Source organism: Alexandromys fortis, unplaced genomic scaffold, assembly GCF_014885135.2.
Source record: "Alexandromys fortis isolate MF-2015 unplaced genomic scaffold, M_Fortis_MF-2015_v1.1 scaffold_5, whole genome shotgun sequence".
NCBI classification, from domain to species: domain Eukaryota; kingdom Metazoa; phylum Chordata; class Mammalia; order Rodentia; family Cricetidae; genus Alexandromys; species Alexandromys fortis.
In genome coordinates this window covers 24432582-24449547 of record NW_026067924.1, presented here as the reverse complement: position 1 = coordinate 24449547, position 16966 = coordinate 24432582, and the positions used below count along the sequence as shown (strand labels likewise).

The following is a 16966-nucleotide window of genomic DNA, read 5'->3' as shown; positions in this document are numbered from 1 at the left end:
AGCAGTCAGTGTTCTTAACCTCTGAGCCACTTCTCCAACCCTCTGGACTCCTTGTCATTTCTTCTGATGGTTAACAATGAAATGTATAAATGTAAGTTTAAAAAACCATTTGAGAAATAAAGAAATTTTCTCAGGATCAAAATGGAAATCAAAGATTTACTGTGCATGGAATAAAATGAAGATACAACCATTTCATAATCTCTATGCTTTGCAACAAGAGTCAGAGTGAAAACCTTTAGCCTAAAATCCCTCAATTACTACAAAAAATGGCAATAAAAGATCGTATTCTTGTCTGAAGAGAAGAAAGAACAAAACAAAACAGTACAAAACAGATGGGGCTCTAGGATGCATGTTGGGGCTCTAGGATGCATGTCAATATAAAGACACTGGAGTTGTCTTTGCTTTTCTGTTACTGTGAGAAAACACACTAACTTAGAAAAGGGAACTTATTTGGCTTGCACCGTCCATGTAGTGCCCACCATTGTGGGGAAATCGAGGTCGCAGGACCTTGAAGTACCTGGAAACATCACAGTTACGGTCAATAGGAGAGAGAAATGAATTCAAACGTGTATGTATTTATTGTTGTCTTCTGCTGCCTGTGGAAGCAATGTGACCAGTCTCTCAAGACCCTGCCATGATGACTTCCTCACCATGGTGGATCAGAAACTGAAACTGGAGCCTGAAATACACACTTTCATTTCCTCCAAGTTGTGTTTCTTAGAGTATTTTATCACAGTAACAGAGAAAGAAACTGAGACAGAAATATGAACAATACCCATTTTCTGTACAGCAATAAATCACTATGACTATGTCAAAGAGAGAAATGTGCAGTTCTAAATGAGCTTAGAAAAAGGTGCTGAGTAACGAACCTAGGATGTTGATTAAACAGAGTAGGATGGAGAAATCACAAGGTTGAAAATAAAATGGGCGTTAAGATACAAATAGTACGGATATGTCTATGTAAAATTATATATCTATATAACATATCTATATATATATATATATAGGGAATTGCTCAAACATATTCTTTAATAACTCATTTCAACTTAACAGGAAGTTTTTAAAATTTTTATATGAGTAAAAAACTAAGGGTAAGTTTAATTCAGATTTCTAAAACACAACCATAAAGTTGAAAGGAGAATAAATTCTACTCTTTTCTGAACTCTATTAGCTCACTCCTAAGGGTCCTTCTGCACTGAACTCTGCAAAGTGTTCCAGTCCAAATGAGGCATAGAGAATCTGGGGTCCCCCTCAAGTATTCACTGCTGGCCAGGACATCTTGGTTATTTATTGGATCCCCCCATATAAACAGAATGTGTAGAAGTTGGTGGTTTTTAAAGCAAGTATCCATGGGATCATTCAGCTTAAATGTTGGTGCAAGGTATCAGAACCCTAAATGGAACAAGGTTATAGGCCCATCCTAAATGACAATAGGGAAGGCGATCTTCTTTAAAAGTTGGTCCACCTGGAGGCATGCTCCTAGTCTATGAACGGGGCATCACTTTGGCCCACCATGTATCCAAGGCATCAAAATCAGAGTCCAAAAAGACATTTTTTCAAAGTCTGGTTAAGTTACTTTTCTACTTCTGTGAAGAGACACCATGACCAAGGCAACTTATGAAAGAATTTAATTTGAGGGCTCATGACTTCAGAGGGCTAGAGCGTCTATGACCAGTATGGCAGAAAGCATGGCAGCAGGCCAGCAGCCATGGCACTGAAGCAGTAGCTGAAAGTTTTCATGTTGAGACTACGACCATAAAGCAGAGAAACAGGGTCTGTCATGGGCTTTTGAGAAGTCAAAGCCACCCACCCCTGCCACCGCCGCCAGTGACCCATCTCCTCCAACAAGTCCATACCTCCAATCCTTCCCAAAGCAGTTTCATTAACTGAGAATCAGACATTCAAACATTGCCTACGTAGGCCATTCTCATTTAAATGATCACAAAGTCCAACAAGTTTAGCAAATGGTATTAATATCTTCAAACCCAGACAACTCAATGATTATTTCAGGGTGATTATCCTTTCTGCATGGAAGACTGGCGGGGGGAAAATAACCCTTCTTTAAAGAAGTTAAAAAGACTTATACAGCTTAGACAACTGCCCTTTGAGCAGCCACTAGGGACTTCAATGCAAATGGCAGCAATTTGTCAAAATTCAAGGAAGATGAATGGATTTTGTGCTGGCAAGTTTTATGTCAACTTGAAGCAAGCTGGACTCACTGGAGAAAAGAGAGCCTCGAGGGGAAAAAAAATGCCTCCAAAAGATAGAAATGTAGAGAAGCCTGTAGGGCATTTTCTTTATTAGTGATTGATGTGGGAGGGCTTGGCCTGTTGTGGGTGGGGCCAGCCTTGGGCAGGTCATCCCGCATTCTATAAGAAAGCAGGCTGAGCAAGCCGGGAGGAACAAGCCAGTAAGCAGCACCCCTCCATGGTCTCTGCATCAGCTCCCGACTCTAGGTTCCTGCCCTCGCTGTTTATGATGATCACATGACCCGGAGATGGAAATAAACCCTTTCCTCATTACCCTGCTAGAGCTATTGTGGGGGAGAAGAAAATAAGTAAAAGTAATGCAAGTTGATAACATTCCTAACATCCTATATTATTATTACTGCGCAGCACTAGGGACTTCACACACAACAAGGTAAGCACTTTAGCACCAAGTTGAAGCTCTTTTTACTTTTTAAGCTTGCAACGGGTCTCCCTAAATTGCCCAGGCTGACTCTGAACTCACCCGGTAGCCAAGGTTGGTCTTTGACTGGAGATCCCCCTGCCACAGCCTCTTGAGTAACTAGGATGACAAACCCCAAAACTGATACTAACCACACATTTTTAACAGAAGCCTCTAGATCATAATTGGGAAAAGTTGAAGTCACTGCAATTTCACCAAGAAAAGAATTTTTAATTGCACATGTACTAGCCAATCATACAAGCACATTCATGACTGCTTTGAAAACTCTCAGGCTTCTGGCTGTACATTATGCCTCTGTAACATATTCTCCTTCATTAGGGAACTCATATTTCAGACTGACCATGTAAGAGGAACTTTATATTAATCCTAAGCACAGAGTCTCCCCACAATCTCATCAATTCAGCTTCTCACAGTTATTAAAATACTGTCCACCAAAACATAAGCAGTTAGCTCTTTTGGCTCTGGGAATCATAAAATACAATTTAAATCTTATCTCAGTTGTTCATCCACTCATTCTCTGGGTAAAAGCAAGGGCTGCGACAGCCAGTGTATTCATCTTCTGAATCTGAAGCCCAGAAAGTACTACAATCACATGCTAATGAGAGTACAAATTTTACAAGCTTCTCACTGCCTGGCGCAGGGTATTTATTCATAAAAAATTATAGTGCACACCATTCCAATTAGTGAGCTTTAGGATATAACCATAAAGCATCATTAATAAAACACTGGGTGCTATGAGGAGACTCTTGATAGCTACAGGGGTGAGTTCAGACAGAGGGCACCTTCTCCAGACGATGTCACAGCCATGAGCTCACTTTTTTTTTGGAGGGCACCAAGGATCTGGCAAGCCCCTTTCATATCTCATTGTTATTAAGTTTCTGAAGACATCTCATTGTACAAACCTGGGCAGGTTGCCCAACTTACGGCCTCCACTTTTTTTTTGTTTTAAGACTTATTTTTATTTGTGTGTGTGTGTGTGTTCACATGTGCCAGAAGTGCATGTCAGATTCCCTGCAGCTGGATCTGCAGGCAGTTGTGAACGTGGTTGCTGGAAACTAAACTTGGATCCTCTGCAAGAGTAATAAGCATTCTTCGCTACTAATCCATCTCTCTGGCCCACCTCCATTTCTTCAAGAATTCCCTAGGTTACCATGAGGAAGTTAAGAATGATACAACCTCTCTACAGCACTGTGAAGAGTCCATATTGAACAGTTTGTAGTCAGTCCTTTCATAGTGATAAGCAAAGACTCAGTAGTTTGGCTTGAACTGAGTTACTACTGTCAAATCAGTAGTATTATGGGCTTCCAGACATTTGTTATTGCTTGGATCTGAACTGTCATCCTCAGACTTGTGTTCTGAATGCTTGGTCCCCATTCTATGGTGCTATTTTGAAGGCTGTGGAACTTACTGGAGGTAGACACTGGCAGAAGTAAAGTCCCCAGCAGTGGGCCTTTGACTGCTACATTCATTCCTGGCCTACCCTACTCTCTCTGCTTGTCACTCTGCAGCCGGGACTGGAAGAGTCTCTACTACAGGGTCCTGCAAGCCTACCTTGCCTGTCAATGATGAATCCTCTGAAACCATGAACCAAAATAAAATTCTTCCATAAGTTGTTTTTGTCGGACATTTTGTCACAATCATAGAAGAGTTACTGGCAACGTATTCAAAGGCCTGGGTTATTTTCTGTTACAAATACTGTTAGGAACAACAAGCTAATCTTTGTCTTTAAGCCAGTCAATCCCATGCCAGCCTCCTCCTGAGGGCCAATGCTAGAGCTAGGTCTCAACATATTCTCACTGAAAAATTTATATCATCTGTCTCATCAATACTAGCACATACTACTGAAGCCAATAACTTACATAACATAAATAACACAAGCTCCAAGATATTAAATAAGCATAGAAAACCAATTGGGTTGGCGTGGTGACTCATGCCTATAATTCCAGCATTTGGGAAGTACAGGAGGCAGGAGGGTCAGAAGTTCAAGGTCATCCTTAGATTTATAGTGAGTACAAGGTTAATATGAGCTACATGAGATCTTACCTTTAAAAATACACCAAAAAAGCAAAAGAAAGAAAGAAAGAAAGAAAGAAAGAAAGAAAGAAAGAAAGAAAGAAAGAAAGAAAGAAAGAAAAGTATACACAATGGGATAAAGACAAACTATCTTTGTGCACCAAAAATTGATCCACACAAATATAGTCCACTAATCTTTGACAAAGCAGAGATACTGCAATAGGTTAGAAGTAGTTTTTCAAGCACTTGATATTCATTTGCAAAATCACACGATCAAAAATACCCAGAAAGATCACACACCTGTCACAAAACCGGCAAACATGGACAGCTTCATCCTTGACTGTGCTGGGACACATGAGGGTGCCACCTGCAGCAGTAACCTGGGAACACTATCCTCCTAAGGAGACTAGATCATAACTGTGCACAGGATCATAAACCACATGCCTCTCTCTAAGTCAGACCAAGAGACACTCAACTCATCCTATGAAGCTTGTCTCGTGATTTATCAGTTATTCATAATGACAGCACACCGAGTCATCGCTGTTTTACAGAGGCCATAGAAGGAAAACTATTATCATATATTCATGCAGCAAAGCTTGTGTCTACTAGGTCACATTCTAGAAAGCAAATGTAGCGTTTATTTCCATATCACATAAGGTACTGTGTCTTCACTGTCCTCCCTGAAAGGAACAAGACAAAGTAAGTAGATTCCAGATGCAGTGCGTGATCAGACGCAAACACAGCGCCTTCCCTCTGTCCCCCCTCTGCCTCTTCCTTTCCCCATCATTTCCGCAGAACATGCAATATCTACACACTCTTGATTCCTTTCCACCCTTTTATTTCCTCATAGTTTTTACCCAGTTCATTCAACCTATGTGCACAGGGCAATGTGTGTTCATAACTGTGAATCAACATGCCTATTTTATTATTACTATAGAACGTAGCCTTCTTGAGAGAAGCCACTCTCTCTTTCCACTCAGCTCAGAGCCCAGAATCCAGAATATGACAGCCATCCCCAACATTGTGTAGAATGAACTCGGCTATACAAAAGATACCTTGTAAACCTGTCTTCAAAAATAAAATGATTCTTTATAAACATTGATCCCATACTGATTTCTAAACTGAAGATTCAAAATAATATCCCCTAATGTAACTGCTTTAAATTTATTAACTTGTCAAAGATGTTGCTCAAGGTCAGAATGCTTGGGTCTGACGTTCAAAACCTGGCACCACAACAGCAACAAAATAAACATAATAAAATGTACTGTCTTAAAGATATAACATACTCAATTCCCAGAATGTATATTCTGCTCATAAATAAATACAGGTACATTTAATAAGGGCCTTGTAGACACTTTGAAATACATTGAGAGACAAAATCTGCAATAACCAAAAGTCCATCTTGCTCCAAACGAAATGTGATCATTAAATTTGAAGCCTATTAATTAAATGAAATTAATTAAAGCATCATGTGACACCTGATTTCTCTTACTGACCCCCACCCCCAGAACCTATTCCTCCATGATGTAACTTGTCCCCTTTCTGGAGAGCTTCCCCACAGTTAACACTGAGACATCTGTCTGACTGCTCACACCCACTGCAGCTGCCTGGCTGGCCCTGAAAGACATACACTCGAAGTTTTACAGCTAAATTCCTGCCTGGAAAAAAAAAAACCTCAAGGAACTTAAAATAATAGTGACATATACTTCCTGATCCTGTCAAAACTCAATCTGTCAAGTACGATGGGCAGCAAGTATGAGGGAATATCTAGGTAGTTAAACCTTGGTAGCTCATTCTTCGATTCAATCCTGCTGAGCTGAATAGCGCACTGGCGACTATTCTTCCTACGAGTCTTATTAGCACTCTATGAGAATGAATAGATAACTTGGAGGATGAATACAGATACGTCTCATTGTGAAAAAGTTGAGCCAAGTCCATCGGTATCTAGAATTACATGCCCTGCCACTGAACAGTTTTCTCTATCGCTACAATTACACTTACAGCTATTAAATACCTGGCTGAACAAGGTACAGCCAACAGCCAAATCCACTAGGGAGCCTAGCACGGATGATCAAAATAGACCTGAATTGCTCAGAAGCAAATGTCACCACTGGCTATCTCCTCGGTCATTTCTACTACTTAGAAAGAAATCTCATGTGACATCCGATCTTTAATTTTAATAACAGGAAACAATCAATAGGCACATCTAGATCAAAATTACAAGCAAAAACCTATAAGACAAAAGTACTATGTTTTGTTTTTTTACATATTTCCTTGCTCAAACTCACCATTTAAAAAAACAATCAAATCATTTTAACTTCTTTTTCTAATAAATCAAAATATATGCTGAGGCCATCATTACGCATTTATTCCCCCCAAAATCGATTGATATTAATACAAGAAAGTGCTGCCTGCGGGCTGCTGCCTTCTCTAGCTCTCTGAGACACGGGCAATAGCTTGTGGGGAGAACAAAGAAGCAATTTTGAAGGTCTATGTAATGATATCAACAGGATTCAAAATCATAAGGCTTTCCATAAACCTCATTTTAAGGGAGTCTTTTTTTCATTATGTATATATAATTGCTCAGTTTCACAACTTAATCAAGAAACATAGAACTTTTCTTCCCTAAACATCCTCCCCGAGGCTCCGTCCTGCCTCGCTCTGACTCATGTTCTCCCTACAGCCATGATCCGGCATCCACGTTCAGCTAATTGCACCATGTCAACATGCTATCAAAAGATAGCAAACAGATGTGTTCTCGCTGCCTCCATGACCTCGGAAGAGTCTCTCAGTGTGTTGAGGTGAACACACACTGAGACTCAGTTGGCAAATGTTCTAAGAATTCAAAGTTAGTACCCAAAGGTGCATTAACCATGGGTGCTGGTCACAACCGGTCCCCAGAGTTCCTCTCCCTCTGAGTGAACATGTGATTGTTGCCCCTTCCCTCAAATGTCCTCATACTTTAATAATTTATATTCAACACACACTTTTTTTTTCCCCTGAGTCAGACTCAGATACCACGATTTCCTACTGGATGCACTTAGATTCTCTGAACTCACCGCACCCAAGTTTAACATAGCTCTCCTAACAAACACACACCTGCTGCTGCTATCCTCCGTACCAACTATCTCTCCCGACACCATGGGTAAATCAGACCTTCCCTCTGTCACATTGCTTACGGCAAGTCCTTTCCCATAGTAATAGAGAGTAACTGACACAAGCCCTTACCTCTGCCACATGAACTCAGTGATATCCCTGTTTCTCGTACGTTCCCCGGACTTAAGCTCTTCTCACCTCTAATCCAAGTGTCTTTTGCCTCTCACAGCTATGAGGATCCCATCCCAGCCCCACAAGCCCAGCTCAGGAAGCACAGGAGAAGAGCTGAGCCATGAGTCTGAGGCTGACAGAAAAACAAGTGCAGCAGATGCATCCAGCTTCTAGTCTTTCCATACTCTCTCTGTATCACTTAGGGAAAAACTGTTTTTATAGAACAGACTTCCATCACTCATGTTCACTCTTATGCTTCGCTTTCTGTCTGGAAATAATTCCCCAAGCCAACTGCTTTTTGATGTGCTCCTCAGCATTCTAGGACCCTCTTGGCATTCCTAAGACACTGAAAGCAACATGTACTGGATACATTTTTGGCCACAGTAATACCTGGCTCAGGCCACCAATATACTTCAGAGGGTAAAGGCATTTGCCACGAAACCTGATGGCCTGTGTTTAATCCTTGGGACCCGTACAGAAAAAAAAAATGGCTCACACGTGTTGTCCTCTGACCTCTATATGTACAGTGTGGCTCGCATGTGCGCGCGCGCACACATACACACACACACACACACACACACACACACACACCACCACCACCACCACCACCACAATAAATAAGCTCAATTAAACAAACAAGTGAAATATCTGGCGAGAGCACCTTAGAAGCACCAAGCTTAATTTGGTACATGGTTTAAGGGGCTATAGTCTGCCATGGGGGTAATGGCACAATGGCAGGAGCAGCTGGTGGTGTCTAGAGCTTGCTCACATCTGAGTGGACCAGGGAGCACTGCACGGACAGAAAGTGTGGCGGGCATAGAAATCTCAATGCCTGCCCCTAACAGCCCCTCCCTCCAGCTAGGCACTGATGCGGGAGAATAGGACACTGGAAGAGGAAATGTCAGAGACTAACATACAGAAGACGGCAGCTGAAAGACCAGCAGTCTTTAGTCAGACAAAAGAGTATGCCCCGAAAAGCTGTCTGCATTCGATGCCCTTGGGACAGGCAGCTAATAATATGATGACCCACAAAAGGTCACTGCATACATTGGCTCACCCGTTTCTGCCTCCTTGGAGCCAAGCCACTGGTAAGACATGACGCTCCTTAGGCCCCCATGTCTCTTTCCTTTAATGTGCCATCTCCTTTCTTCTAAATAACCATGCTTCTTTGTACAATTCTTTATAAAACACCTGGAAACTCCAGCACCTACCCTCCAGACTCAGATCCACATCAAGGATATTCCCTAAGATCATTACACACACACACACACACACACACACACACACACACACACACACACACCACCTAGAAACTTTAGCACCTACCCTCCAGACTCAGCTCCACATCAACAATATCCTCTTACTTCCCTAAAATCATTCACACAGATACACACGGACACACACACACACGCGCATGCATGCACACACCACCTAGAAACCCCAACACCTACCCCCCAGACTCCAATCCACATCAATGATACCCCTACCTCTCTAAGATCACTCACACAGACACACACAGAATAGCACCATTGGGGAATGAGTACCTAAACACTGGAACCTTGGAGGAGGGGGTTCACAGTCACAGGTGACACAGCACATGTAGTTGATGCAACTTCCCTACAAGCTGTGCTTCACTCTTGACCTTAAACCAAGTTACCCACGAGAACAGACTCCCAGTGAGTCTTTCTGAGCCACTGAAGTGATGGCTGATTTTCTAAAGACTCGTATCCTTTTACTAAATGAGACTGATAGCGTCTATTGAACAAGTTACCCAAAGACCCACGAGAAGAGCCCACTCAGAGACACGTAACAAATCACCCAGCTACTTCTCCTCTGATGGGTGACCTCTTCAACTTACTGCACTTCTTAATTAATTCAATTCACGAGGCAAACCACGAGCAGCTGGAGCACGCTAAACAGTGGCACATTTTCATCACACCGAATACTTCTCCCTGTACCTGAAGACAGTTTTAACTTTGTCTTTGTGAAATTTGAGAAAAAGCGGACAATTTTACCACTTTATAATAAATGGGAGAAGACAGAAAGGACTCCTGAGAATTCTGAGACTGGGTGTGAGATTAAATCTTCCAGAAATGCCATTCAAAAATAATGGACAATTATGGCAGTTAAATACTTTAACTTTGCCAGGCAGTGGTGGCACATGCCTTTAATGCCAGTACCCGGAAGACAGAGGCAGGAGGATCTCTCTGAGTTAGAGCCCAGCCTGGTCTACCAGAGCTAGTTCCAGGACAGGCACCAAAGCTACACAGAGAAACCCTGTCTTGAAAAACAAAAATTAATTAATTAATTAATTAATTAATTCTTTATGTATTCTCTCCTCCCACTCCATGCTCCTTTTGTGTTTTCAGTAGATGGAGATGTTCAATGCTTCTTCTGGTATTTAAGAAACTAGAGAAAGCCTTCTTAGGAAGCCATGAAGTGGAAGGCTTCAGTGGAAAGTGTGTGTTATCTGCCTTTGGTGATGCTAATGCCTGCAACAGACCTGCTTACGCCTACTTAAGAAAACTTCTGACAAAGCAAACACAACACAATGTGTCAGTCTGTGAGAAACATTTTTTTTTCTATCAAACACAGTCCAACAAGGGCCAGTATTTCCTTAACCTCCCCCTTCCCCTTCATGCCAATTAGCTAATTGTGAAGTCAAGCTCCCACCAATGGGATAAGACATAGTGACAATCTACTCCAGTGATGACAGACAGAGGACATTCTGCCCAGCATGCTAGCTAGCAGGCCTGGGCTCAGATGCACCATTTCTGCGCAAGGAAAATGCCTTGCAAGTTTGTTTGTGTGTTCCTCTGTACAAAACCAAGATTATTCTTTCCCCCAACAAATACATCAAAGCCAGTGCAATATGCCGGGCTTGAGTACCAACCTCCGCTCTTCTTCACCATGTTCTCCTGAAGGGACAGTGAGACACTCATCCATGTGTCCATGTAGCAGCCGGAGAACATCGCCACCAATAAGATACCCTGCATGGATTAAAAGCCATTTGTGTTCAGAAGGCCTGGCAGAGGCTGATGTCCAGACAGAGCATTTGATACAATCATTTACTACACTGATAGAGAAACAATGGACTAGTAAATGATGACCAAGTTGAATGGCACTGGCTGACCCCTTGCGTCCTTTAGTTTGATATTCTAACCAGAGGGTGTGGCCCCAGCCCCATAAACATCGCCATTTAATACACAAAATGTGGAGCTCTGGAGACCATTCAGTCAGTAAGTAAATCCCCGGGAATCACTGGCTGGCCAGTCTTGATTAATCAGTATGATCTAAGCCATCAAAAAGACTCAATCAAAAACTAAATAAAGTGAATGAACATGAGCATTTGCACCTGCACACCCACATGCGTGCAAACACGCATACACAAACACACACATACACACTTACATATGACAAAAAGTAAACAATACCCAACCCTCGTGACCACACGTACCCACACATACACATATACACAAGTGCGCACACACACACATACACACACACATTTACATACAAACAAGTACTGGCTCTGATTTGAAGCTATAAGACTGAGAACCACCATAATCAAGACAGCTATCACCTTGGGAAACCCTGCTGCATAATAAACATCATTGTGATCCAGCTACAGCGACGATGATGACATTAGACTAACTGAGCAGTACCATGAGGTTTCCCGAGTGGGATAAACAGTCCTTAGAGAGCTAGCACATGAAACCACAGAAATCAGCCAAAGTTGACAACACCATGAAAAAAAAGAGACGATGAAGTCTGGCACAGGCTTCACTTTTAAATAGCAACTTGGGCAAGATACTAAAATGTCACGTTTCTGCATGATGGACTATCAGGACATGAAAGGTCTCTAATGAGCCATCAGCTCATTATCACAATTCCAAAGATACGCATCAACTCTGTATCAAGGACAAATCTTTTAATTAGAGTGGATCGCTTACCTTGGGCCGCTTCACTTCCGGAGCTGATGGGGGCCACGCTCCAGAGGGTCTGCTGGAAGGCAGCATCCACATGCCAGCTGCTGTTGCCATAGGACAAGTGCTGCAACAAGAGGCGAGAAGAGGCATTGCGGTAAGCCCGGCACAGGGATCTCTGGCAGCCGACAGTAACACTGCTGATTTGCAAACAGCTATGAGGAGCATACACTTCAGCCTGTTCTTCAACGATTATAGCACTAGAGAACCGAGGCCAAGGATCCCAAGTTCAAGGCCAGTCTGGACAACATATCAAGACTCTGACTCAAAGATAAATAAAACTAAACAAGATAATTAAAGCCTGATTAGAAAAAGGAATTATAGAAGTTACAATCTGTTCTAGTTTCCTTTCTGTTGCTAGAGCACTCTGACCAAAAACAACTTAGGGGAGGAAAGGTTTACAATTCTAAATCACAGTCCATTATTGAGGAAATGGCACAGGAGAAGCAGGAATCATGGACGATGTTGCTTCCTGGCTCATTCCCCAAGACCCATGCTTGGCTAACTTTGTTATACAGTCTAGGATCACCTGCCCAGGGAATGGCACCGCTCACAGTGGCCAGCCCCTCCTACTTCAGTTCCAAATAAAGGCAATCCCCTATAGATATGCCTATAGGCAATCAGTTCTGGGCAACCTCTCAAATGAGATTCCATTCTCAGGTGAGTCCAGACTGAGTCAAGATGATAGGTAAAGCTAACTAGAACACTATGTAACTTTAGATACTTTCCAGCTTCATCACTGGATAAAGAAAATGAAGCTCACATAAACAATATAACTTTATTCATCCATAATGAAGAATTGCATTATGGTATCTGTAGGAAAGTGGATCATTATGTAGGAGAAATAAGGAAGCCTGGATGACAAATATTTCATGTTTTCTCAAAAGGCAAAAAAAAAATATAGATTGGAAAACAATATGTATCCATGCATACATGTGTGTGTGTACATATAGGACTATGAAAAGGAGAAAGAGATCTAGAGGGAATAGAGATAAATGAACAAGAGAGCAAAAGAATATGTGTTTCATGAGAGCAGAAGGGAAGGGTGGTAGAGTGGAGGAGAGCAGGAATTGGGGGCACATCCTAACAGAAGGGTAGCTAACTATAAAGTACCTATATTCATGTGTGAAAGAAAACGTCTCAATGAGATCCATTTCTTTGTATGCTAACCAAAAAGGCAATTAAAATAAGAGACATTTTAAACTGACACTGCAAAATGCACATATTAACCACATCAGTAATTGTACCAAGCAACAGATTGCAAAGTTTCCCAGGTAACCATGAAGTTTAGCAATTCTTTCTTCCTCTCCCAAATTCTAGCTCTTACTTTGCTTTCATGCAACTTCTTAGTCACCTTAGGGTTATTGTTCCTATGCTCAGGCCCTGCCTAAGACTCCTTTACTGACTCAGTTTTCTTTCTTCTAATGTGAAAATGCTTTTAGTGTTCACAGATAAAATCCTCTCCTATTCGCTCCATAAATACGAACAGTGTGTTTTCTGTGATGATGGCACACAACAAATTCTTTGATTCATTCCTTTCTCCCTTTCATGCCACCTGCGAGAGGTTCACAGAGGTGTCTCTCACCATCCAGAGTGCTACTCAACACATGAGGAGAAGACGCAGTCAGACTTTTGAAATCCAAACAGCACTAACTTTCATCAACAATTATTATCTATTTATTTTTGTGTAAGGGTCAGTGTGTCTATCTGCATGCACATGTCGGTACCCATAAGCACGGGTGTGTCTGTCTGCATGCACATGTTGGTGCCCGTGAGCACAGTGGGTGGCTGATGTTGGGCATCTTGTTCAGTTACTTCTCCATGTTAGGTTTTTGAAACAATCATCTCTTGATGACTCTAGTCCTCACCCATTTAACTAGACTGGCCAGCCAGGGAGCACCAGGGATCATCCTACCTCCACCTCCAGCTCTGGAATTGTGGGTACATGCCACTGCCCCTGACTCTTAATGTAGTTGCTGAAGACTGTGACTGAGGTCCTCTTGCTTGCAAGGCAAACCGTTCATTCACTGAGCCACTTCCCAGCTCCCAGTACACATTAAAAAAATCTGAGTTATTTCTATGTCAGTGACTTATGAAACAGAATTGTACCTATGTTGGTGTATATACACAGCAAATGGAGTTTACCAAGTCTTCAGAAAATAATTCACAACAATAATGCTTATATTTTATTTTGGTTTTAAACTAAGCGAAAGTTCATACACATTCATGACAGATAGCCATTTGTTAATTCATCATGGATTCGTTCCTGCATTGTCTAAAACACTGCTCTGAGTTTTATCAGAGTAAACTTCTGACCCCGAGGACACTTGTAATCTTGTAGGGGGAGATAAGTAAGCAACAAAATGCCACACATTGATATATTATTTTAATGTGTAAGGTACGAACTGCTTCAGAAACTACCAAAAGGGAGTATTTCCAACTAAACAACTGGAAGAGGCTTCATCATACTGGGTCTGGAGGAGACACATTGATTCCATGGGGGAGGGGGGATGGGAGTTCCCACGGTAAAGGCTTTGAGAGAAGTCGAGAGATCACATGGCCTAGACTTCCTATTTGGGATACATTGTTTCCAAATAAGTAGACACATACTTCATATTTATATGTGTTTAATATGTCAATGGTTTAGTTATAAATGTTTTAAGGCTAATAAAATTTTTATGAGTCAGTTTAGATTTTACACTTTAATATATCAGACTACTTGCCATGGTTGTAGGCTAGGCCCCTCTAGCTGCCTAAAAACTCTGATAAAGGGAAAATATGGCCAAGAGATTACCAGAATCAAAGGTGAGAGTCATGAGGACATAGAGTACAGTATAGAGTCCTCTCTTTGAAGCTTCAGGGAGAGGGGAGTGAAGGGCAGACCTGCAGACAAAGGCTGCTGCCAGATCAAGGAGCTCCCACGTCAGGCAGCCAGGAGCTACTACAGCAAAAAAAAAAAAAAAAAAAGCAGCGAGTGTGTGGAAGAACTGAAATGGGATCTGTAAATTACACCTGTGTACAAAGATGAATCACATACATGGGAGACATACAAACATGGGAACATGCCGGTCTGTTAGGAAGAGTCCTAGCTCTGTCCTTACGAGCATACTGCAGCAGAGAGAGTTGTCTAAATGAAACCTACTCTTCAAAAGGGAATCATCTCAGGATGCATTATCTCTAGAATTGTCTACTTAATTTTGCTGCTTAGACAGCAAAACAGAAATCTGAGTAGGAGCAATATCAAGCCAGGGCCATTGCTATAAAGTATGCAGAAGGCAGCAACAGTCCAATCACCGAAACCAAGAGGAGTTGTCCTTAAAAAAAAGACAGACGACGACAGAGGCTGATAGGAAAGTCTGGGATTCCTGCAAGAGCAATAGTGGTCCAAACCCTCGGCCATCTCTCCAGCCCGTGACTTTTCACACGTGTGTTCTGTTGAATGGAATTCGTGTCTTCATGCTTACCTGGCAAGCCATTACCCATCGCTCATCTCTCCAGCCCATGGATTTCAACTTTTAAAATACACAAGAATCATTTGAGCAATTAAAAAAGAAGAAGAGGAGGAGGAGAAAGAGGAGGAGGAAAAGGAGGAGGAGGGGGGAGGGAGAAGAGGAGGAGGAAAAAGAGGAGGGGGAAGAGAAGGAGGAGAAAAAGGAGGAGGAGGAGGAAAAGAAGAAGAAGTGTAGTTTCCAATTTAGGAGCAGTAGAGCAGGACCCATCAAAATTGCTAAGCCCCAAACTATGTTGGGGGAATAAGATATTATATGACAGAGACCTAAATGACCCATAGCTTTCCCTGGGGATCTCAACCCAAACGCCACAGAGCTATAGTCTGACCTTTTAATTTCCTTTCTAATCCCATGGATTTATTTGAAGCATTCTAAGGGCTAGTTGTGACAGCAGGTCCCAGTGTTTTATCAGATTGCCAGGAGGTTCTGTCATCCCAACATTTTTCTAAGATTCTCTGAATCCAGCCCTTGTCTGATGCAGTTTTTCATTCGTTTATTTATCTCTTATTAAATGTCAGGCACTTGGGCCCTGGTGATACAGAGTTCCAAATAAATTAACATCCAGGGACAAGAAACATGAGTAAACAAGCCATCTTACCCCTCGGGCTGCAGCTTTTTCTTTGGAAAAAAAATAAGAAAAGATAAATAGTGAACAAAGATACGGATGCTTTTTTAAATGTAATATTCGATGGCTCCCTCCACCATCTGGTCCACAGGGAGGATAAAATTGAATCGGGGGGGACTGATGGCTCAGTGGCAGAGCATGTGTTTAGGATAGCCCCCAAATTGAAATGGATGACATAATAAATCTCTCATAAATATTACTGACCCCTGCCTTCTGTTGATATATTTATGCAGCTTTAGGAAATTCAATAACTTGCCATGCAATCAAAACATCTTTGTATTTCTTATTTTAAAATCCTAAATAAGGCCCACAGAGGCAGTTCAGTAGGTGGGTAAAGGCTCATGGTGCCAACCCAAAGACATGAATTTGGTTCCTTTTGGTAAGATCAGCATCTTTTTTTCTAACTCTCTGAAAACAACATGTGTTAGTTACTTGTTTGCCACTAATAAAATATGGAACTAGGAAGGGAGGGAGGGAGAGAGGGAGGGAGGGAGGGAGGGACGGAAGGAGGGAGGGAGGGAAGGAGGGGGAGAGGGAGGGGGAGAGAGAGAGAGGGAGAGAGAGAGAGAGAGAACGAACTCAGAAGGCAAAGTTGTTTGCCACCAAAACTGCTGACCTGAGTTCAATACTTAGGACCCACATGGTGGAAGGATAGAACCAACTTGTGAAAGTTGTCTTCTGATTTCTGTGTGTATGCATGACAAAGGCACAGAACCTGGGTCCCCTGAAAGAGGACCAAGAGTTCTTAACCACTGAGCTATCTCTCCAGACCCCTGGTTTATTTCCCATCAGTGATTGGACCATGGTTTTATGGATCATAAGATCTTTGTATGTCTATCACATACAATTAACAAAAAACTAACACTTAAAAGAGTAAA

The 16966-nt window shown here is 42.0% G+C and overlaps 1 protein-coding gene across 1 annotated transcript in view; it reads right to left on the bottom strand.

Annotated features, from left to right (window-relative positions):
• Ryr2 (ryanodine receptor 2) overlaps positions 1-16966 on the bottom strand; it is a 551701-nt gene that overhangs the window by 293165 nt on the left and 241570 nt on the right. Inside the window, exons 9-10 of the mRNA XM_050142326.1 lie at positions 11922-12021; positions 10862-10958 (exon numbers count right to left, since the gene is read on the bottom strand). Coding sequence (XP_049998283.1) covers positions 10862-10958; positions 11922-12021 — 197 coding nt within the window. The remainder of the gene's footprint in view (positions 1-10861; positions 10959-11921; positions 12022-16966) is intronic.